The sequence below is a fragment of the Amphiprion ocellaris genome, chromosome 4 (assembly GCF_022539595.1).
Source record: "Amphiprion ocellaris isolate individual 3 ecotype Okinawa chromosome 4, ASM2253959v1, whole genome shotgun sequence".
Taxonomy (NCBI): domain Eukaryota; kingdom Metazoa; phylum Chordata; class Actinopteri; family Pomacentridae; genus Amphiprion; species Amphiprion ocellaris.
This window is the reverse complement of record NC_072769.1, coordinates 16469479-16494435: the sequence shown is the minus strand read 5'-3', so window position 1 is coordinate 16494435 and position 24957 is coordinate 16469479. Positions and strand designations below refer to the sequence as shown.

The 24957-nt window shown below is 40.3% G+C and overlaps 1 protein-coding gene across 7 annotated transcripts in view; it reads right to left on the bottom strand.

Moving 5' to 3' along the window:
* apbb2b (amyloid beta (A4) precursor protein-binding, family B, member 2b) overlaps positions 1–24957 on the bottom strand; it is a 55538-nt gene that overhangs the window by 18396 nt on the left and 12185 nt on the right. For 4 of the 7 annotated variants that reach the window (XM_023265679.3, XM_055010348.1, XM_055010346.1 and 1 more), the window contains exons 2-10: positions 19689–19795; positions 18340–18413; positions 15748–16815; positions 7299–7543; positions 5773–5904; positions 5113–5184; positions 4285–4335; positions 2476–2561; positions 2030–2090 (exon numbers count right to left, since the gene is read on the bottom strand). In XM_023265679.3, coding sequence (XP_023121447.2) covers positions 2030–2090; positions 2476–2561; positions 4285–4335; positions 5113–5184; positions 5773–5904; positions 7299–7543; positions 15748–16815; positions 18340–18358 — 1734 coding nt within the window. In that variant the 5' untranslated portion in view covers positions 18359–18413; positions 19689–19795. Of the gene's footprint in view, positions 1–2029; positions 2091–2475; positions 2562–4284; positions 4336–5112; positions 5185–5772; positions 5905–7298; positions 7544–10699; positions 10812–15747; positions 16816–18339; positions 18414–19688; positions 19796–24957 lie in introns of those variants that run through there. The other 3 variants (XM_055010350.1, XM_055010351.1, XM_023265686.3) reach the window with 3 other exon arrangements.

The window sequence follows — 24957 nt, the reverse complement described above, 5'->3', positions numbered from 1 at the left end:
CCTCACTGTAGGATTGTGTTTGTGTCTGGTACTCATCACAATATCACTGTTGCTAAGGATTGTGACTTTCTGCCAGACAAACACACACAGCGAGCAGACACCGGCCAAATCAGCAGCATGTCATCAAGCTGAGTGCTGGGTTTAAACTCTAATCTGCAATGCCTTAGATCTATTCAGCCATCCGTAGAAAGCTCACACACACACCTTAAATGTCTTTTAGCCTCCCTGAAAACTGCAGCAGATTTAAGAGAATGCAATGGGTCTGTATTGTGACAAATAAAAGTTTAATATATCCTTTGAGCTGACATTTTGCAGTCAAGTGGTCATAGCATTCTGATGCATTAAAAGCTTAAATGTCTCATTTGAATGTTAGGTTTGAATATTTAACCCTCTGAACCCCAACACCCCAAAAAGCTGTAAACACAGAGAGAATGATTTGACATATAATATTTTGATGGTCTTGGAACTACTCATTTGTGATATGTCATTTGGTTGGGAACCTAAATAAATATAGGTTTAAAATTGTCTCATGAAAATCCCTTTATTATACAGGTCTCTTTCAAAAATGATCTAAAGATAAATTGTTTGCACTAGCTAGGTTCTATAAAAAACTGAAATTCTGTGCTCCTTGGTACAACCTTGAAGTCATTTGTGAGTCAGATGTGACCAAAAGTCACATGAAACAAAAATTCATGGACATTTCGGCCAAACTGGACTGAACTGCAGGCAGTGTTTACACAGAGCAGATTGGAGAAAACTATGGGTGCCATTTAAAAATGTGAGTAGTAAAGTATCTGTAGTATGCAGAGGCACAAAAATCTAGAATCAAAGAAACACACAACTAACTTTTAAAAATAATATTTATGGCATTATGACTGTGTCACACTGCACAGAAGACCTTTTTGAGTTCTCTCTCCTTTTAGCCATGATCGTGCTGTTCCCATAAAGATGCAGCACTTTAATATGGCAGTAAAAAATGAGCACAAGGTGAGTAAAAATGTGAAAGGAAAAGACACTGCTTGAGTTTCAAAGTGTTTAGAAGCCTCAGTAACCAGGGATCCTACTCTGTGGTGGGTGTGGCTCACTCCTAGAGGTTGTAGTTTCAACACCAGACTCCTGCTGTACATGTGCATAACTGTACAATCTCTAGTGGCTGCAGCAGCTTTCAGCAAACACATTTTCAATTTTTCCAAGAACTGCCTATTGTAGCTAATCTGCTGACTCTTCTCTCACACAATGTATGCAGCACTTAACTTCCAAAATCACTATTTTACTCTTTGTTATTTCTGACAATTTTTGCTTTGTTTTTAAGGAATGTTCTTCATAATGTCACGTTTTTATTGCACAGCCTTGTGAAACCGTCACTTTGCATTTCACTGCCCATACTGTATGAGCAAGAGACGAATAACATCTCTTGAATCTTAATGCACCAATGTGCAGTGTGGATATGTAGTTCCCTGTTCCATCACTAGGGAGCACTATTGCTCAGTTTTCTCTTCTTCCATTCATACAGAAGCACCAGCAGCTACACTGATCAACCAGACCATATGTGAAATAAACACCACGTGTGACTAAACAAGCTCTGGACACCAACAGACTCAGACATGCACAACGTCATCCCAAAGCAAGAAGCCATGAGTAGGGGGAATGCTGATTATATTCCTCAGTGTTTAAAGTTACGATTACACAAGATATAAATACAAGCCTGAAGTAAGCAACTTTAGATTCTGCTTAAAATAACATTGCACAAGTGGAAGTATTCTGCCCACACTAATAGAGTTCATTACATAGAGGAAATGCAAAGTTGCAATACAAAAACGCTGCTTGATTGACACAAAGACATTTCAAAATTAACTTTTTAAACACTTAAAGTTTAAAAGCATGCTGTGTCTAAATATTGTCTGAAGAGATAAATTGCAATAGCTGCAGATTGATATTAAGCATGACTGAGTTCTGTGCAGAAGACAGCATATTTTGAAATTCTGTGCATAATTCAGGCTAAAGTCAAATGTAGAGCAAGACTTTTTACCTTTGCCTCTGGGTCACTGTTGACACTGCTGGACTCCTCTTCTTCCACAGCTGGACGGTTCCTGGAAATAAAAAAAAGCATACAGGATGCAGCTGTATGAATAACATTATTACCAATGTAATCATTAGCTGCTGTGTTAACAAGGTTTCTGTGCCGCTAAGGCTTTAGGCAGACATTACACTAATAGAGAACATGGAACCATTTCCTGAGTACAAGAACTAACTTCCTGCTCTGTCTCAACTCACTTTAATTTAACACAAGGTTAGACAAACTGACTGCAAAAGAGAAGAGCTAACTAGAAGAGACAGTGAGATGTGGCTGAAAAGCAAGAAAAAGAAGAACATCTTTGACAATTGATAGCAACTCTTGATGTGTTCAGAGATTCATGTACAGATGAAGTGTGATTTTAGTGTCTGCTAGTGTCCGTGTGCATTAAGTAAATTCACCTTAGCTTGAGTGATGCGTAGCGAAGTGTAGCACCCTCAAACTCCTTCAGACTGGGGTCGGGGTTCACCGTGGCTGCCTGCAGGTCCTGATGCACAAAAGTGACATTGTCAGAGTGTAAAATGACACATTTTTGCCCAGAGGGGTTCAACTTCAACGCCCCTTTCACACATGTAACCTGTAATATTGTCTGGGAGGTCTGGTTTGACACCGCCTATTGTTGTTCACATACAAGTTTCCTCCATGAAGAAAAACTGTCAAGTTTAATCCCACAGGACATAACAATCCCAGTGATATAAGATCCTTGTTATTTCCATTTTTATTTTTAGATGCTTCCTGGTTGAGGTAAAGAAATCCAGATGTATTATGACACCATTTATTAACCCTCTGAACCCCAAGCAGTTTTTAAGTGTTTTATGCTCCTGTCACATTTTTACTTAATGTGGGCTCATTTTTGATTGGAATATAGAGCATACAACATGTAAATTTTTCAAGTGTCCGCAGGTGCTACCAATATTGGAAAAATTGTAACTCCACATACCATGGACATTTTATTACTTACTTTTTTTTTCATTTGTGCCCATACTTGTCTCCTATTTGCTTTGTGTAAACACAGCCTGCAGTTCAGCTAAGTTCAGCTAAAAAAAAAAAAAGAAAAATCTGAATTTGTTTCATAGCTATAGACTGCATGTAAAAGACATACAGTCTATGGTCATAACAAAGCCAGTAATTGCCTTTTAGTTGTGCTTTTTGTGCTTTACAGAATCTGGCTACTGCAAATGGTTTACTTGTGGCAGTTTGTTAAATGACACATATAGAACAAAGTAAATATACACCTTTGTTGGGTTATGTTTCTTTGTTATTACTGCAGAAACTGAAAGTCACACATGATTAGTTCAAGGACTGAAAATCTAACAAATGGTGGAATTTGGGTGGTTTTGGGTTTGAGAGGGTTAATGCAGAAGAGACTATGACATAATTCTTTTAGCAGTGTTGATATTCACGTGTTGCTCATCTGTTTTTAGGTATAATTTTCCTTTTCCCGGATGTTGGAAGTTTCTACCATTACATAACAACTTCATCGTCCCTTGCGGTTGTCTTACTCGGTGTAACACAGTAACACAGCACATAAGAACTCTCCCAGAAAAACACATTCCTGGCTTTTTACCAGGAATGTTGGCACTTTTGTTCCAACCAGAGCTGTGGCAGCTGGTTGAACGTTTCTGGCAGATGTCCAGAAACATTACCATCGTAAACAAAAAGCATGATAAGTATGTATAACTGTCAAAAAATGTACAGGTTACAGACTATGTGGGAAAAGGGCTGAAAGATACAAACCTTGCAAAAAAATAAGTAAATATTTTGACCCTACACGGTGTATGCCAGCATGCATCCAAGTGTGGGAGGAATGCCCTTGCTGGATGAAGAAATGGCATTGGTGTGTTATGTGTAATGGGGCATGCTGAATCAGGAAAAGAAAGTCAACACCTTGTATGTACACAGTTGTGTGTGCAAACACATTCAGATTTGTATAAGAAGGACAGAGAGATGAAAAGGTTTTACCCACATAAGTAAAGAAAGAAACAACCTGTTAAATGTGTTGCTGCAGCCAAAGAACAGACGCGTTCTTACATATCAGGCGTGATAAAATGCTGTGGTTGGTGCAGTTACGTTTATGTTGAAGCATCAGCCACACATGCTTTTGCCCAGGCAGTAAATTTTAGCACATAAGGCATAAATGCACACACTCACATAGTGGGTGAGGTTAGACCAAGAACAAGACTCTCTGACACTGAGTGCATTATACTTGCCTTCCACACTTCACTATCAATTTTTCCGCCAAATTCACTCCACACCTGTTTCTACATACAGCGTTAAAACACAAACACACACAGTGGTGGGTCAAGGATCAGAAGTCAAAGGTGGGAGGGGGAGCAAAGGAAGAAAGACAACAAGGTTGTTAGCTAACTAGCTTACTCCACACTGAGTGGGTGTTGCAATAAGGAGCAAACCAGCAAAACATTTCTTAAATTAAACTGAAATCTGAACTGTCAATCAAGCCTTTAAATGTTTTCTCTGATTGTCTTGCTCCTATTGAACATTCACCTTGCTACTGAGAATCTACTGATTCTTGATTAGTAGAACATAACCAATACAGATATACAGCATCATCAGTGACTTTTTAGACAGTGACATGTTTTCTGTTGTTTTCGATCTTTGCTACAGCATGATGGATCTAAATATTAATGATACTGAGGTTTAAAAGTGAATAGGTGAGTGTGACTGGGTAGAGTCTAAACACAGTGCTGTCAATGTTTATTACACACACTGAAAGTACCATTGCACAAAACAGTCTTCATTGTGAAGTTTTTTACTGCACTTGTTCCCACTGTGCGTAACAAACCAATTAAACCTCACAGTCATTGTTTTAATTAAAATGTGCTGAACTACTGAGTCAAATTATTGTCACTGTCCAAATACTTTCTCAATGCACTGTATATAATACACATAGGCATATAAGGGAATATACACACAAGAATTACTTTTCATGTCTTCCCTCTACACACACATTCACACACAAATTTACAAAAAAAAATGTAAGAAGAAAGGGAATAGTTGAGGAAGTTTGACTGTCCTACCTTGTCCTCATCTTCGTGATGCTGAGAGCGACAGTCTTGATCCGACATCCCCTGCAGAGATGTGGAGCGAGGCTAAAGACAGAAAGAAAGAGAGAGAAAAGGCATTAAAATGTCTATGATGTCCATAATGAGACTCTAGAGGACCATGTTTGTTGGTCTGCCATTTTGGCTTTTGTGTCGCTGGCTAATACTCAAGCAGTCTAGAGGTCAGTTGCTGCAGATGGATGTGCCAGAAAGAGATTCTGGCACATCCATCCGTCAACATCAGTCCGTCCTCACAGGATCAATATTTTATCTACAACATGCTGCTCTCTATCAATCTTCTTTCTCCTCTCCATTTCCATCCATCATTCTACATGATTGACTGATTGACTGGCTCAGTGTTTTTTTATTCCCGTATTCTTCTGCTGGTCTGCAGTATTGATGGTCCTCTCGGTGTCTAACTCTTTTACCCAGCTGTCCTGATGTGTGTTTCTACCAATCCTCCACTAATCTCAGTCAAGTCCACAGTAAAAAAAAAAACACATCAAGTCAGACAAAGATGTTATACTGTCAAAAAAAACCATTTCAACATATGGCAGCTTGAAATTAATTCTTACATAAAATACAGATTACCAGAGACAGTGAAGCAGAAAAGAAATGTTTTTGTTTGTTACTTACAAAATAGCAGCTGTTGACAAATCCACATGTAGGGAGGATGGGCTCATGAGTGGAGAGAGGCTCCACTGAACTGTCAGAGGTGGTGCTTCCTGAGCGAGTTGAAGCCCTAAAGAAGACCTCCGCCTGGCATGACTGCAAGCACACACACACAAAGGCAGTTAATAAAAAATCTCTAGTGAGTCCAGCTTTATTACTGCCATCGACTCCTCAAAGACATTATCAAAGGATTGAACAAATGGCTAATTTTCTTTGTTAAGACTAATGTTTGCACTTAGCAGTACTATCGTGAGCAGCGCTGTTTGATTCAAGGTCAGGAAACATCTATACGCATGACACAAAACTCTGATTTTCTGTCCTATTTGTTCACAACTATGTATCACAAAATGTAATCAATAGAGAAGTTTTTAGAACATCAAAATTGCATTAAGCTGATCAGATCATGGACATAATAATACAACCAGAAGAAGAACACTGAGAGCCACCATATAATATTGACGTGTTAATATAGTCGCTCTCATATTCAGACTGAACTGTGTGCAGTTTTGTTGATTTCTGCTAATCAAAATCTTCTAATAGACCATTTTCATTTTTATTAAAGTGGCATTCCAGTTCTAATAATAGAGACTAGTTATGATGACCCAATCTAGTCTAATAATAATATTTTCAGCTAAACTGCACTGCATTAATGAGACCGTATTAGATAAATTGCATTCAAGTTCGACTTCATTACTTTTGCGCTAATCTAAATATATGACTTCATTAGTTTTGCTATTGTTCCTCATTGTCTCTGTATTTTGTCTATGGATTGCCTTCAGAATATACTCCAACCATAATTAGAGCAGCCTGACTACTGCAGGAAAGAAAAAGTAAACAGTTTGCAATCATTTGACATTCATCCACATTAAGCCAATTAAATTTGTAACTGTTAGGCTTACAACTTTAATTTTTGATAAAGTTTAGAGTCAGGGTTGGCTCAGGTGACCTACAGTTATGCTGCTTTAGATGCAGTCTGCTGGGGATTTCTCATATGCACCCCTCTTTGAGTCTTCTCCGTCACAGTTTCCATCTTCTTCTCTCTGCAGATATCTTTGGCTGAGGATCGACAGGTTTCTGATCTGCAGTTACAGGCCTCATCAACGTCCAAAGCGTTTATTATTCTCTTATGTGTTGTCTATTTCTTATTGGCTATTCTTTGCTCTCTACCCTTAACCTTGCCCCACCCAGTTGAAGCAGATGACTACCCTCCCAAAGCCTGGTTTGTTCCAGTTAAAAGGTTGTTTTTTTTTTTCTTCCCATTGTTGCCAGAGAGCTTGCTCAAAGGGAATTATATGGATTTGTTTGGCTACTTTCAATAACATATACTCTTAACCATTTTGTGTTGTTCAGGCATCTCTCTGTGTGCCCCTGGAACCGCTAATGTGGATGCAAATTGCCTTCATACGAAAACTGCAGTTTAAAATTCAGAAAGCTGAACACAATTTAAACAACTGTGGGTGTCTGCGTCACTTTGTTGTTGTGTCTCTCACCTCATGGTCAGGAGTGGGTGAGGGGCTGAGTGAGCCCAGGGAGTGTTTACGTGGCTTTGAGGCTGTGTGGTCACCCAGGGCCGGGGACTCTGTCTGTCCAGGGGGAGCAGGATGGGTGGCAGGCCGCTCCCACTGGGTGGTGCCTGTAGGGATGTGCCAGTAGTAGATACCGGCCATATCTGTGATTTTCTTCCATCCTGGAGGAAGGTCAGGGTCTGTCTGGAAAGACTGTTCACTCCAGATATCTGGTGATGAAGAAAACCAACAAACATTTGGATGGTTTAGTGACGAGTACAAAAAGAACCAAAAAACTCTTAGATATATGGTTATACTTATAGGGGCAGACTGCTTTTACTTTTTCACATATGGCCAGATAGGCTTGGATAGTTTTTTCCCCTTAAAACAATAAATCATCGTTTAAAAACTGCATTTTGTGTTTACTTTGGTTATCTTTGGCTTATATTTAAATTTGTTTGATGGTCTTAAACATTAAAGTGGGGAGAATTTTCAAAAAAATAAGAATTCAAGAAAGGGGCAAATACTTTTTACGCACTGTACATATACCATATAATCAAATTGGCTGCTGTTAAATGAAAGTCGACCGAGACTGAGCAAAATCAACAGCTGACAGGGCTTATCAGCATCTGCTGCAGCTGTCTCTTTAACTAACCATGTCTCCGTGTCCACAGGCAACAACTGTGGAAAACTTGTGAAGCACTTGTTGCATTTGTTCAACACACTCACGCACATTTCTTTAAATGAAAGATATCACACAAATATAAAATATACCCTAAATATACACAAATGCAAGCAAAAGGCTTTCTCTCACATTTGAAACAGTTGTCATATGCAGTCCCACTGAGAAAGCCCAAGCACAACTTAAATGTATTAGGCTTTATTCAACATGACACAAATGAGAAAATATTGTTCTCTGGCTCTAGTAATTGCATTAGCTTCTTCTGAGGACACCGTTAGAGATAAATCTGCTGTTATATTTCCATGGGTGTATGATCCATTGTTGGCCTTTTTCCATTCATTGTTTTCCATCAGCTCATAAATCAAAGGTTATTTCCCAAATACAAGACTTATGATCTGGAAAGGGGTGGACAGCCAATTATCCGTAATGACGCCACACATAAAATTACGGATAATAGTCATGGTGGGTGTGATGTCAGTGCATATGTTAACATAAGTTAAACCTACCTAAAAAAACACAAGGAATTCTTTTCATGTAGAGTACACAAGTTAGATAAAGTCAAACAGAATTCGCTGAAAAACCGCTAACTTAGAAAACAAAGCACTGGAGATGGAAATCATTTCAGAAGGCAACAAGCACTAGAAAGAAAGAAATGAGTAACTACATCATTTGTACCACCTCTTTTCAAGCTTAATGTAGCCCAGGTCTAAGGTGCCAGTTTCAATATGTCAGCCTGAACTTAACTCAAACTCTTTTTTACTCCTGCCAATTATGTCTGTGAATTGCAAACTTAATTACACTGTGCCAGCAACAACAATGAAAGCATTAGTGGTGAAACCGCAATTTATACTGTATGCTAAAAGCTTTTACTTTTAGCAGTGTGGGTGGTATCGTGTCACCCATAATTTGATTAATCACTGGAAAAGTTAAACACATTGAATCAACACAAACTTTATACACAAAGATTTAAATATTTAACGTGTAAATAAAACTTTCTAAGAAAATTAGGAATAACTGATGCTGAATAAATTGGAAGGACAATAACAACCACCTTCACAAGCTATAAGCATGTTCTGCTCACAGCACTTAGTGTCATTTGAAAACCAGAAATAAAAAACTCTTAACAATTAATTAAGTTGCATGTACTGGCTCAGTATGTATAGATTTATGTGAAACTTAAACTTCCGCTCCTAACAGAACACAACATCAGCATATAGAGCAGGTGCCCGTTACCATAATTCATTTGAAAATGAAACTTAGAGGAACTACAGCTGTTACCTTGAAAACACACACACACACACGTACACACAGATCCTGTGTGGAGATCGAATCAAAATACTCATATTAGTATTTCTTCACTCACTCTTGTACTTAATGTCATTTCATCTGAAGGTTACAGTTTCCCAGCAGTCAGGCCACCTGAAGCCCACACACACGCTGAACTATTGATGACATCTTTGTGTGTGTGAAGCTGATATAGTGGCAGAGGCAGTAAAGATCATCCAAAACTGCATCAGGGGTTGTAGCAACTCATAAAGGTGATATAAGCTCAGAGGGACTGGTCAGCTGGTGCTGAGGGCAGTTGTGTATGTTTGTGTGCGTGTGTGTGCGATTGCAAAGAGTTCTTGAACTGCTGACCATGCTGATGAAACACAGCCCGTGGCCTGTTGCCACGACAGCAGGCCATATGTCATCATGACAACTTGGTCGGGCCAGATTGAGATGGAATTCAGACACACAAACAGACACACACATACAGAGATGAGTTCTTAAGACTTCAGTTTATCTACACGAACAAAAAAAATCACTGAAAACATAACAAAATACACACATACATTCCTGACAAAAGCAGACATCCCTTGGGGCTTAAGAATGTGCTTTAGAGCAAGGAGCTGTGAAGCAGTGCCTTCTGGGAGTTGGAGTCTTTTAATGAAAAAAAAATAGGTCAGAGCAAATAAAACTACAACAGAGAGAAGCTGGTCGTCTCTGTCTGGTGTAAGCGAGAGGAAAGATGGTGACTCAGAATGGGTGCCAGTATGAGAGGAGTACTGGATGTGGAATAAAGCATGTGTACACACAAGAAGAGAGAGAGAGAAAGAGGAAGAGAGAGGAGAGCTATGGCTTGCATGGATTGTGGACTATATCCCGAGTCAAAGTTATCAGTGTCACTCTCTGCAAGCAATGTGGCAAGTGAGGGGCTGGAATGAAAAGGCTGAGCATGTTAGCACTGATGCTGACAGTTACAACGTGCACCTATGCAGCTGAAGAAAAATGTGCAAAACTGGAGCTACGTAGCAGTTAGCCTGTGATAGCCACAGTTAGCATGCAGCTCCATGCCAGAGTACAGTTGAGCTGAGGGGGAAGGGAGAGCAACCAGCTTCTGGAGCAAAACACACATACATGCACATGTTCTCTCTGGCAAATGACACCACGCATTCACGACACCACACCAAGACCAATGCATACATTCAGTCACAACAAACACACAAACACAGCCTGCACAGACCACAGATTCCTCGAGCAGACGATATTATTACAGAGGTAAACTTTATCCCCATGTTGGAGGGGACACATGCAAACATACCTATACTTGTGCGTGCACACACACACACACACACACACACACTTGCATAGCACACTGAGACAGCCTTCAAACTCTAACCCCACAGGGTAGTTTCCAGCCGACTTCAACAAATGCACCTACCCTCGTAATTGACAATCACAATGGCCAGCATGTAGTCTTTCCCCAGCATCATAGTTAGCTATGCCTTTCATACAGCAAAGCCAGAGCTGTAACCAAAAGACAGAACCCCAGACAGATAGATGGAGAGAGAGAGGAGAGAGGAGAGAGGGGGGGACACCGCAAGAGAGGTGAGGAGGAGGAAAGAGGAGGAGGGGGGGACACAGAGACACATCGAGGCAGAGAGGCAGGGAAATCATGACGTGAAGAGAGAGGCAGCGAAGACGTGGAGAAAACAGTGAATGAGAGGAGGAGGACTGAGAGCAAGCAAGAAAGGAGAGGGTCACAAAAAACACATAAAAGGGAGAAGCAGAGAGGTTATGTATCCCCTGCAGCTATGTTTGCTCCTGCTGTCTCTCCTTCCTCTATCTGGAGCATCAACAACATCAACAGCTCGAATAAGCCTGCCTTCCCTTTCCTGCACCAGAACAAACATACATTCGGGCACATGGAGGGGAGCTAAAAATTCGGCACAATCATCCTCATCAAATATATGTTCAGCACTTTCTCCCTCTTTTCTACCTCCCCTTTAGCCTCTCTTGGTTGTCCTGGCAACCCCTAGATCATGTTTCCTTCGGTATCATATGCAGTGGAGGTGTAAGGATGAGGGGGAGCTAATAGAGGGAGAAAAACAATGTTAAAGAGGAGGACACAAACATACAGTGGGTGGAAAAATGTTTCAGTAAGTGGGTGACTGAGAGAAGAAATGGCTCAACATGTGACTGAAAAACACGAAGAATATCACATGTTGCTGTTCTGAACTCATCCACATTCAACCAGTATGCCCTTTCAAGTGTCACAATGCAAGAAACTACTTTAAACATGCCTTAAATTGCCTTCTTCAACCCTGCATGAGTGTGAGTGTGTGTGTCTGTGTGTGTGTTTTGGCTGTCTTGTGTGAAAGCAGTGTCGTACCTGCCCTCTAACCCGCAACATCCACAGAGAAATCTAACACACGCCTGGGAAAACAACACAGCTTTGTCAATGGGAGAGTGAGAGGCAGACGGGGTGGCAAGTCAGCGTGGACGACTATGTGTTAGATATCCATAAATCCAACATGAATGATGCCAGTTTCATGATTATAGACTCTTCAGAAAACCCTCAGAGGACAATATTCCTTAACTAGAGACTACAGCTCTGCTTCACGGTCTATTTTTTCCCCTGTTCCTCATCCCATCAGTACACAAAATGTGATCAACAAAACACATGAGGCCATGAGATGAGTGAGAATTATCACTTTGAAATGACAGAGCAGACAAGCAAATATGAGTTTTGAAGATAAGAGGAGGAAATCATGGGCATAAGAACACATGGAAATTTAATCCTGGAATTCAGACAGAACAACGATGATGAAACAGGAGCGCAGGGCTACTGGTAATCATACTGGTAGAGAAATTAAATGCACAGATGCTCAGAGCCCTCAACTTGAGAGGGACAGTGAGTCATCAGAGAGCTAGAAGAGAAGTATTCTTGCAGGGGGAAAAAAAGCTGCATTGAGGCTCAACAAATCAGAGCAGCAGCACTCTTAAAGGCTGAAAGAGACAGGATGGTTTACAGCTGAGATCATGTCAGGGGTCACGGCTGCTGCTCCACAGGAGATGGATACAAAATATGTCTCCAAAGCACAAGGCAGAGAGTTTTAACTGTCCAATTATAGGGAACATATTATGCAAAATCCACTTTGTCGTTGTATTTGAACACAGTTTTGTGTCCCCAGAGTGCTTAGAGAACCACAAAATATGAGAAAAGACAATTCTTTCATTTATTTCCTTTGTATATCAATCAAAAAGTGTCTAAGTTATTCAGGCCTGCAGCCCCTTAGGACGTCATAAGGGGATAACCACTGCTCCTTGCTATCAAGCAAATTCTGGCAAAGACAGTAAAGGTGACGAGCAATCTAAAATAGATGCACATTGTTATGCTGCACAGACGCGTTGCATTTCTCTTTACATCAAACTGAAAAACACACAGGGCTTCTGTGGATGTTTTAGAATGACTGGCTTTGACTTTGCCCTTTTTACAGGATAAAGCAGCAAGTTACAGACTGGGCTATAGCCCCATGTCAGTGATTATTCCTGAGATGTGCCGAGCTTATAAAACAGCCTGCAGCCGCAGCTTGTTGCCCTCTTGTCTCAAGCATAGTGAGCAAACAAAGCACAGGATTTCTGAAGAATTTAGAATTTTTCTCTGTACTTTGATGCAGGTACAAATCAAAGCACCTCCAAAGTCGAGCAGCTACAACTTCAATTACAATTGTCCTAATAATGATGACTGTGAATCTCCTTGTACAGCCCTCCTCAAAACAAGCATTCAGTTTGTTCTCCTGGTGCATATGCAGTCAGGCCAGGTCCCACAGACTGCATGATCAGTGACAAATATGAACATCCGTAGAGAGGTTCAAATAGATGCTTGCATGCCTTTGTGGACATGTGAATGTGAAAAGCATGAATTGGTCTTCAGTGTTATCCACCTAAAACCCATTATGTTTTCTATCATCACTGATCTAACACCCTTTAAAAAGTCATTAATATCAAACATTCGTGGCTGAAATGTTCTGTCACATGTCAATGTTGCGACTTCTGCGGGAGTCCGTCTTCTGAGCGTTTTGGATCCGATTCATGTTGAAATGTGTACAGTTAAATTCCTGTGTTTTTCTTAACAGCTATGTTGGTTCTCCTGCCTTGTTTTTTTTTTTTACCAGGTTACCGTGCACAGACAGGAGGCTCAGCATTCTTCTAGGAGTGTGAGCAGCAGCAGCTCCTTTGTCTTTAAAGCTACAGACACTGAAACGGCCCGTGTGGAACAGGGATAAAACCAGAAGTACAGACAGAGAATGAACGATCTGTGCAGTATTTTGAGCTGAAACTTGAAAACACAATCTGTCTACATGTGAAACTTTGATCAACTTGTTATGAAAAGCAAAGTATAATAGGAAACCTTTAAAAAAGAAAACTGCTATGAAAATAAAGTTTTTAACCTTTGTAACATGCCCATATGGTGTTTCATGCTAGAAGACAGCAGCCAATGCGATGCAATTTCACTTTGGAATCGTGGTTTACCAACAACGGTCTCCAAATCACAGATTGAGTCAGTCAGAATTTCACATGTAAGAAACCTAGGGGACCAATGCTGTCGACTTGGGTTGGGGTTTCTGTATCAATATGTTTCTTAAGAATTGTAATCTGGTTCCAATACACATATATTTAAATTACTCCAATATTACAGCTTGCCATTGTGTAGCGTAGAGCAGTTTTAGGGTGTCTGAGCAGAGTTGAAGGTGAAGTGATATGCTCAAGCTGCAAATGAGTGGCAGACGCCGGTTATATCGAGATACAGCAACAGACTTCTAAACATGTAATTTTGATGATCAATGCCAGGAGCAGAATTTTAAACTCTTAGATTTTTTATATAACCCTGACCAAGAAGTACAACAACTTGAAAAGACCTTCCTCGGCAGTAGGCATGAAGCAAGTATGAGAAAGCGAAGGCATACAAGTAAAGTGATGACAATAGCGATTTCTTAGCTTCACTTACAAAATTCATCCCAAAGTCTGCCCTAATGTACAACATAACGCAGTCATCCTCAGTGTTGTGTAGTGGCACAGATAAACAAGTAATGTGGTAGTAAGAAATTACTTGTTTAAAACTGAAAACCCAAATGGTTAATTAAAAATGCATAGTGTATTTTCATTAACAGACAAGATAAAACAACAGATTCCTAATTTGTGTAGCATGCAGTACTTTAACCCACAACCCCACATTAGAATAAAGCTGCATTTTAGCCGATAAACTGTTTCAGTCACTATTAAAGCAAAATGCCAAATATTGCAGCTTCTTATGAGTGAAGATTAGCTGCATATCTTTGTTTAATGTTAAGTTACTGAGCAGCTTACAGTTTTGGCCTGTCAAAGCTGTGATGGCTATTCTTCAGCAGTTTCATATATTTTGTAGATCAAATGATTAAACAGTAAATTAACAAAATAATGTGGAAAATAATTGATCATGAAAGCAGTTATTAGTTGCAGCCCTATTTGACATCTATACAAATGCATGTACAGTTTTATGTCCCTCACACACTGCTTTCCTATCAAGACAAGTTGAAGATGACACAAACTGAACTTAGGCATGTAGCCCTGAATGAACAGATAAACTAAGAATGTCAGTCAGTCATTATAAAACTGAAGCTTTTCTCATAACACCCATAATTGTAGGTACACATGAGAAGACTCATCTGCAATACTGCAGGTCCACCATCAGTTATTAGTCTGTATGTGTGTTGAAACAGCTTGAATCACTTTCTATCTGCAGAGCACACATGTTCATATTTCCAGAAATAGAATGATGAAAACTAAGGGTAGCAAAGGATAGTACAGAAGATTATAGGGAGCCAAATCAGCTCCACTCTCTCTCAAGTTTCAGCTTTAGATGAAAAGTCAAAGACACTGAGAAGGAAAGAGATAATGGCAGCTGCATTCCGTTTTAACTCATGACTAGCTTCACACACACACACACACACACACACACACACACACACACACACACACACACACACACACACACACACACACACACACACACACACACACACACACACACACACACACACACACACACACACACACACACACACACACACACACACACACACACAAAAGCACGGGACACAGCTTGAAGCAGATGCAGCTGATCAGGGTTCCTAACCACCCATGAGGCTACATGGGCACTTCCAGTCCCTGAAGGATTCTGGGAGATTTACTCGAGGCTGGAGCGTTTGTTATTCTGTTCCAGCAGTGCTTGAGCTCTCTATACGCACACACATACTTGGTCACCCTAAATGGAAACATGTCATCAGCAGAGAGGACAGTGAAACCACTACATAGCACACACGAGAAAAAAACTCTAAATAAACACCAGACTAGCTGACTGACTTTCACATCAAAATTATGTCAAAGAGCAGTAAATAACAGTAGCTATCCAGTTTATTGCAATAAACTATTTGCAGAAGTGTGTACCTGTCTCCTCTGGAGAGTTGCTCTCCTGGGACAGGGTAGTCCAGCTCAACTCTTCATCACTAGGGTTCAGATTCTGGATGCGGTTCAAAGCACAGTCTGTCTTTGCGCCAGTCCTTCTGTCCTTCTTCGTCTCTGGAGAGGAGGAAGAAGACGAGGGACAGGAGGCCACAGAGAGCAGAGGAGTGTCCTCTGGACTGGCCTGCCGGGGAGGGGAAGGAGGGGGAGGCAGCAGAGAGTTCTTGCCTGATCTGAGGAGCTTGAGGTTGGAGTGGAGGTCAGTGATGAGTTCCAGGCCTGGAGAAACTTTGTGGTTCTTAACAGGAGAATCACTTGTTATCATCAGCAAAGGCTTCTTCTCCTCATCTTCCTGATCCTCCACCGCCTCATCTTCCTCAATCTTCATCTTTGATATTATTTCCTTCTCTGACAGAATGCTGATGTCATCCGTTTCTTCTGCCTCAATGTTCAAATCAAAGTCCAAATCTGCTGCACTGCTGTTCATTTTGAGCTCCGCAGTTGTGTTCGTGTTACAGTCTATGTCTGATTCTGTTTTCTGCTCAGGCTCTGCATCACTGTTCTGGGTATCTGGGTGAAGTTCAGCGTCGAGCTCAAAGACATCTTCTTCTCGGTCGTTATTGGTAAGAGTGTGACTATCTTGTTCCTCGGCTGTGTTGACATTAAGGCCATCTGCTAGAGTTTCTGAATTACACTCCAGGTCCATCGGGTCAGAGCCAGTTGTGTTTTTGTTGTGGTCCTGACCAGCTTTACGAAGCTGGTTGACCCCATTCTTGGCTAGTTTAGGGTTATTGGGGGTTGAAGACTGTGATGGAGATGATGGTGATGATGAAGAAGGTGACATGGCTTCTCCGAGGCCCATTGCAGCCTGGATACTGGTAAGTGCATACTTTTTACGACACTTGGGAGGCGTGGCGGAGCCCTGACTGATGACATCGCTGCTGAGAAGCTGGTTGTGTGAGGAGCGAAGGCTGAGTGAGGTGGGAGGCGTGGCAGCAGGCCCATTACGATTGGTCACATCTACTGACATCATTGTGGCACAAGACCGATCACCTGCAACAGGAAAAGTATAGAAAGTGGAAAAATAAAGTCTACATGTGTTAACACACACAGAATACACTTGTGAGTTAGCCTTAAGAAAGGGTGATCCATTGCTGTGCTTATGAAATGTAAATGTTTCAACAGTGTACACAACGAAGTGTAGGTTAGAACTGCTATAGCATCGAATGGACAATTAATTAGACGTTTATTTAAAAAAAAAAAACTGTATATGATTGTGTACAAGTTTATTATTGGGTCGCTGCATTAGGAAAAATATACCACTGATGTGCAGATTTATAATTATTGAACCTCTTGAACCTCAAAATTCACCAGCAAGTGTTAAAGGTTATCTTTAAATAAAATCACCAACATTTCACCATTTTTCAGAATCGGAAACTAGAAACAAAAAGAAATGTTGAATTTTAACTTTCCAACAGTTCTTGAGCTAATCGTGCAAAATGTAGTCCCATCTAAGGGCTGAACTGCAGGCTCTGTACACACAGAGCAGAGATTAGAAGCATGGAAAGAAATTAAATAAATACACTACCATTCAAATGTTTGGGGTCACCCACACAATTTCATGTTTGTCATGAAAACTCACACATTTATTCACGTGCTAACATAATTGCATAAGGGTTTTCTAATCATTAATTAGCCTTTCAACACCATTAGCTAACACAATGTACCATTAGAACACAGGAGTGATGGTTGCTGGAAATGTTCCTCTGTATCCCTATGTAGATATTCCATTAAAAATCAGCTGTTTCCAGCTACAATAGTCATTTACCACATTAACAATGTCTAGACAGCACTGATTAATGTTATCTTCATTGGAAAAACCCCAAACGTTTGAATGGTAGTGTAAGTGATAAAATATCTATAGTATGTAGAGCAATGTTTCTAATTTTCTTCCAGTTTTGGGGACACCTGGGAAAATTGTACACATGTTGATTCCAGGTGTTATAATTTTTTGCAAAACAACCAATCTAACAAATTAAACTTCTGTTTTGCTTTTTTGTGATTACTGGCATTATACTTTTGTTTTACAGATTTTTTTGAGTTCTGTGTAGTTTCATATTGCAGTGAAAAATGAGTCCACAGTGAGTAAAAAGGTCACAGAAGCAATAAATTAACAGTTTGAAGCTCAGAGGGTCAGAGCTGAAAATGCCCAAGAAAAGAACCATGCGCAAAGTGTGAGTTACTATACTATTAATTGTAAAACTGAAAGAAATATTATAATAATAGACAAACACTGATGTAACCGAAACTAAAGGACTAAAGTAGGGTTGGTTTTGACCTTTCGGTGAGACCTACACTAACAATAACAAAACTGAAAAAAAGCCCTATCGTTGACATTTTGAGAGATATTGCTGAGAAGAGCAGACTTTAAACACTACTAGGTAGTGGGAGTAGGGAACTGCTCTGCGTGGAGATGTGTCAGGTTTTCATTCCTATTAAATGCTGAACACAGCAACACAGCATGTGTGAAAGCATGTTGTGTATGTGTGTATGTGTGCGTGTGTGTGCAGTTTGTACCTGGCAGGAGGTCAGTCATAGACTGGTGCTGGTCACGGTTCAGAGTTCAGTAGACTCAGCTGCAGATCTGAACACTAAGAAGAAAACAAAAAACAGTAAAAGAATGATCAGAAGAAGAATGCAAAGAATCCTGAGTACTTCTTGGATTTCTCTCTGAGACCACATCCATCCATGTGGAACCTACTACAGCTGGTTTCTATGGAGACGACACAACACTGTGCAGCAGTGAGGGTCATAGAAAACAAAAATGATAGAAAAGACCATCTGAATCAAAGGCGGAGGAGGAATTAGAGGAGATGGGGACCTCAGTTTATTTGGTGCAATATTGCTCTGCACAACATCCCTCTCATCCACACTGGCTTGACCAGTTACTAAATACAGTATGCAGCACTTAGGGAGATGGGGCAGGTTTTTCTGAGGCACTCAAAAAACAAAGGTAGATTCCCAAATTATTTTTAATAAAGATGAATAAAACAAAAAAATTACACATAATATCAGACAGTTACTAGAATACAAAAGGAACACATCAGTTACCACACAGGTTATTTTAGTGATGTTAATCTGATGTCACACTTCCTTACAACGTCTTCAGTGTTTTGCCATGAACCTGGGAAGATCCCTAATAAGTACAGTCTAAAAAAATGTTCTATTTACCTCAATCTGATATTATGTGTTTATTGAGTTTTAAATTAATCCAAACAGCTATGATGGTCCAATGGGGCTGAAGTGGTCCACAATAGATTTTAATTAATTGCAAAGGACAATTTCTAATGGCTTTTTATGTGACAACTTCATGATCTATTGAGAAAGACGCTCTAAATGCACTACCGTTCAAACGTTTGGGGTCACCTAGACAATTTCATGTTTTCCATGAAAACTCACACTTTTATTCATGTGCTAACATAATTGCACAAGAGTTTTCTAATTATCAATTAGACTTTCAACATGATTAGCTAACACAATGTAGCATTAGAACACAGAAGTCATGGTTGCTGGAAATGTTCCTCTGTACCCCTATGTGGATATTCCATTAAAAATCAACTGTTTCCAGCTAGAATAGTCATTTACCACATTAACAATGTCTGGACTTTATGCCTGATTCATTTAATGTCTACATTGAAAAAAAATGCTTTTCTTTCAAAAATAAGGACATTTCTAAGTGACCCTAAACTTTTGAACGGTAGTGTATATCAAATGTCATTTCTATATCAAGTCTGAAAACAATCTCTATTCATGGACACTAGAAACAGCAATGCTTGTAAATAATAAAAGCGGCCTTTACTTTCTCTTGTAAACAACGATTTCTAACATACTGCCTTGAAAGGAGCCTGTTCACAGTTGCTACTTACCAGACAACTAAGGATTGTTGGAGGCTCAAGGATGGAGCAGGTCCATACTGGTAGTCAGTGGTTCTTTCTTCATCCGATCACGAGGGCTTCACTGGAGCAGCAGCATCCTGAGGGACAGACAAACATAAAATAGGATTAATGAGAGAGAATGAGGATGGGAGAGAAAGAGGTCTGCAGGGCACCAGAGGGACAAATAATAAAGACATCAATTATTCACAACCTCAATCAAACATTACAGAAGGTGGGTGTCTGTTTGTATGTGTGTGTGTGTGTGTGTGTGTGTGTGTGTGTGTGTGTGTGTGTGTGTGTGTGTGTGTGTGTGTGTGTGTGTGTGTGTGTGTGTGTGTGTGTGTGTGTGTGTGTGTGTGTGTGTGTGTGTGTGTGTGTGTGAGAACATAAGGCTCATTTTGTATATAGCTCATATTTCTTTCGTTGGTGCAGTCCTGCCAACTCTGTGCTGACTGGAACCATCATAAACTTAATGCCACAAGAGACTTGTAAACTCCCCCTACTCTGCTCTCCAACAACCAACGCACCCACACAAATGCACATACACACATTACTTCGTAATGCAGTCAACACTCACGGACAGTTCTCACCAACCACTTTGAGATGTGAAGACAAAGATAATGAACATAGTTAGACTGAACAATAAAATCTTACTTATTCCTGGCTGAAGGGCCAAAATTCCTTGGATGATTTTGGGGGATAAAACTGCAAGAACTTAAACACGTTTCTATCCAATAACATGGACTATATCCAACAGCTGACAGTGACTCGTGCAAAGAGATCATGCAAAATTGGAAATGAGTCCACCTTACTGAAGATTTTATCAATCAAATTATTGGTATAATCCTCTAAAATGAGGCAATGCGCTGCATCATGTAAGAGCAAACACATGCTGATGGGTGCCAGAACATTCTGTCGTTTTAAAAGTGCATGATCATCAGTGACAAACATCAACAGGGTTTGTTTTTTTAATCAGGCAAATCCTCACCTGGAAATAAGAGCCTTTTGGGTTTTTGTGAAGTTATTGTGCCTGAATAGTGTGTTATTAGCTTTACTCAACACTAATTACTCTCATTTACCTGCATAATGACATAATTCCCTGCAAATTTCCAGAAGCATCTCAACTCCCAACATGAGGACTAAACCTTTACAAGGCAAAGCTGTATCTCGTTTTAGCCGTCTTACCTCTTTTCCCTGGTTTTCCTTTAATTACTCCATATTAAGCTTCGGGTATGTTTCATGATCATATTTTTGGTCTTAAATAGCAGTAAACATACAAATGAATGCAGGTTTAACAACTTACAGCAGATTTTCCAAAGCATCTTTTCCTGGAACGTCCCAGTACCCTAACAATTAAGATGTATACCACACAACCACAGTGTCCACAGTCTTTATTGCATATTATTTCCCTCTTTCTCCCTTCATCTTTCTTGCTTTATCTCTACTATAACTATTAAGAATAGACAACAAATCCCTCAAAAATGTAGAGGAGGTATCTTTTACTAGTGTGCACATGCACAATTTGGCTTTGGTAAGCACATGTTTTTCATATTTTTCTGATAATAAACACGAAGGCAACAGAGCTCACAGCAGTGTAGGTTTGTTTTGTGACGAGGAAAAGCCTATTTGTCAGTGAACTTCTGTGCAAAGAAAGCTAATTTAGCGAGCTTTCAGCTTTGTGTGAGCCACTGCTTTTGTTTCATAGTGGTCTAAAAGGTTGTCATCTTCAGTAAATAAGTCGACAATAATGTTCATTGGTATCATTGGGCTACCTCTATATTTTTACATGCCTCACTGAAAGTAGAATGCGTATGAGTTCGAAATGCAGGCAGTATTATCAACATTTATCTTAACTTAAACATTGAAAAACTAAATTAAAATATACCGACATGCAAAAAAATGACAACGAGCACCCAGGCTTACATGATGTTTTTCACACAGTTTTATGTAATTGTGGATACATCTATGAATGTTGAATCACTTTTACTGGTGTGGCTAAATCAATTCAGCATTCTCAAGAACAGTTGAGACCCTCACCAACCTTATACTGAGCTGTTACTGTTTACTAGCATAACAACAGACAAACATCTGGTTTGTCTGGCAACACTAGGTGTTTCACCAGCTGTAGTAAATGGGTAAAACATCTGAAGAGCAGCTGTATATTCTGACTGGCAGCACATGCTGTAATGTATGCTTTCAAATGGTTTAAGTTAGGACAGGTAAAATGAAGCTTGTGGCAGCAATGCTTCTTTCGGAATCACTGATGCGAAACGACAGAGTGGTCTGTGGGAGTGACTAAATGTCAATACATATCATTTGACTTTAAAAAAAAATAAAAAATTCAGAGCTCAAGTATAAAAAGGGACGAAAGAAAGGATGATGCATGGAACTGCATTATAGCACAGCTATAAAATGTTGCATTCTGGGATTAAAATTACAAGGCATGCTTGGTTCCTTGAATCCTGCTGCAACAAGTCTGCATACCAGAGAATATGTGTGAGTTTTTGCGTGAGAGAAAGTATTTGTATGAAAGGGAGTCTGCACTAAATACATATCAATCATTTCCCATGATTCCCAAATGCTGCTGCTGACCAGGTTTTCAAGGCTGGATGTGGTATCTGTAATACAGATCTGCTACATAACCGTCTCAGCCCAACCCAGTATTAGCACAATAGTCACTGCAATATGTCTTTACTGGTATTAAGAGAATTAACAGTCAATGCGGTGAAAGTACTGGGAGGGGCCTTGCTGAGGAGCTGAAGAGCAGGCTACAGAGGTCTGCAAAGCATTGCTCTTTCTCACCACACATCCTCAGATTTGTTTTTTTTTTCCAGTTTAAAGCCAGTTGCGTTCTGCCCTAAACACAGCATCACTTGACATCATTTGAGTCAATTCATCAGACTCCACACATTTCTCTCTGGAGCCACAAATGATTTTAGAAATTTTTTTTTTCAAAAAGCCAGGAGTACTCCCCCAGACCCGAAAACACACTTTGATGTGTAAAAACGGTGGAGTTCCCCTTTAAAGTTACTGCTTTAACCTCACAGTGATTATTTCATTGCGAGCCCAGCGTGCCGTTGTCGCTCCAACACAAAACGAAAGTGTCACTGTCCAAACACTAACTACAGACTGCACTGAAGATGCTGTATCATTATCTGCCTTACAGACAGATGTAAAAAACAAAAAAAAAGTTAAATCTCCACATTTGGGTGGAGCTACAGCAGAGCAGCAAATATGCAGTAAAATTGTAACTTTTAATCCCAACTACATCTGGATATGGCTTCAAATCTGATGGGTTGTGAGTGATTGTAGTGCCTCTTTCGGGCCTCAGCACAGTCGAAGGGCTCCCAGCCGTCCTCTGCTGTTGATGAGGGGGTCTATGCATAATTACAGGGCCCCTCTGCGGGCAGGGCAGCACTGATACACACAGAGAAACACATACACATGAATAGTAAACATTAGGGTGAGCCTTCCACATGGGCTCGCTTGTAAACAGTTAAATGCTCCAGCAAGAGACTGAGACACTGAGATCCAAACAGACAGGCTGGCAGTAGGCTGAAGAAAAACACAGCAACACACACATATAGACAGACAAAAACACACATCGGAGGGGTTGGTAATAAGATCTACATTGTGTCATAGTGTGACAGTGACCTTTGGCTCCTGACCCACTGGCCAGCCCACTCAGTGTGTGCCGTTTTGTGTGTGAAGTGTCATAGGTATGCTGGGGGGTCTGGATCCAACAAGAATGAAGGAAGCAGCTGCAAACACTCTACCTCGCTCCGTGTCTCTGTTTTTATTACATGCATACTCCATGAAACCACCATCATTCACCATACAGTGGACTGAGCGAAGCACAGACAGATTGCTTTTAAATTCATATGCCAAGTGGACCCTTGCCAACAGTTTGATAGGCCTCCCATCCCTCCTTCCTGCCCTTCCCTCTCAAGGTTTCTCGCCATTCTAGCTCTGCTGCTAATTCCACTTGACTTTTACCTTTTTCCTCTACTCCATTTTCTTGTCCCATTTCCTCTCCTCTCCCAACCACCACTACATTCATCTTACCTCTCACCCCCCTCCCAGTTTCTTTTGTCTACAACAGAATTGCTGTCTTTTCTCATTAAAAGTGAAGAAGGTCTGTAAACTCTCATAAAACCACCCGTTTCTCTCTACAACCCTGATTTACAGCCACTCTTCCCTCCTCGTCCGTTCTCCCCCTCTGCTCGTGAGAAACCCCATCTGTTACCAAAAAAGACTGACAAGAAAGCAAAACTGTCGCAGTTAGAGGCCAGGCCATCAAAAACAAAATGGATGGATTCAAGTCAGCAAGGGAAGCCATGGAGAATAGAAAACGCAACTGGGTGTTTTTCTAACTTTTGGATTAGGACGTGAAAGTGTAAGCCTGCTGCACAATAGCAGGCAATCTTCCCAGATCTTTCTTGGCTTTGTTTTCATTGGCTGCAGAGCGGGCCAGGCCCTCTACATTTAGATGCAAACTACTTCCACTCCAAGTTAGCAGCACTGCTAAACAACATACTGCCATAACTGAATGGTTCTTCACATTCCAACCACCATGTTACACCTAAATCTGTTTCAGACATAGCCTATTATGCAATCTATTTCGATACACTTTTAAGATGGTAAAACTTTTTCAAAATTCTGCTACTCGACTCGACCAAAACTAAAAATGAAGACCATCTTCAGCTGAACTACACTAGCTCCCTGTATTAATTATAATTGATTTTGATTGTATATAAAGCTCTAAACGGCCTAGAACCAGTCTGCATTGCAGAGTCCTTTTCGTTTTATGAGCTTTTATGTTCATTCAGGGCCTGAACTAGGGCTTTGTTAAATGTCCAGCAAGCAGCATTTTCAATTATGCTTTTAGATTGCACACATTGTACGGTCTCTCATCTCTTTTTAGCATTCAAACTAAAAGGAGGAGAGAGAAAGAGAAGAAGAAGACTGGAAATCACAGCAACCATTTTTACAAACATGCCTATTTTAGCGTTGCGTCTGTCTCTGCTCAGTGTTTTTTGTTAGTTTTTCTTTTCTCTTTTGTTAATGTACTTTGAGCTACATTCCTTTGAGTATATTATATAGGGTAGGTTTATTAAAGACAGTCTTTGAAGTGTGTGGCATAGCTAGATATTTTGCATCTATTAGCATCTAAAGTCAATAGAGCGACACAAAAAAAGACATCAATCAGCCCAACAAAAAGCTATAGACAGCTGACGACTGGTCCTGTCTGGGGCACTCT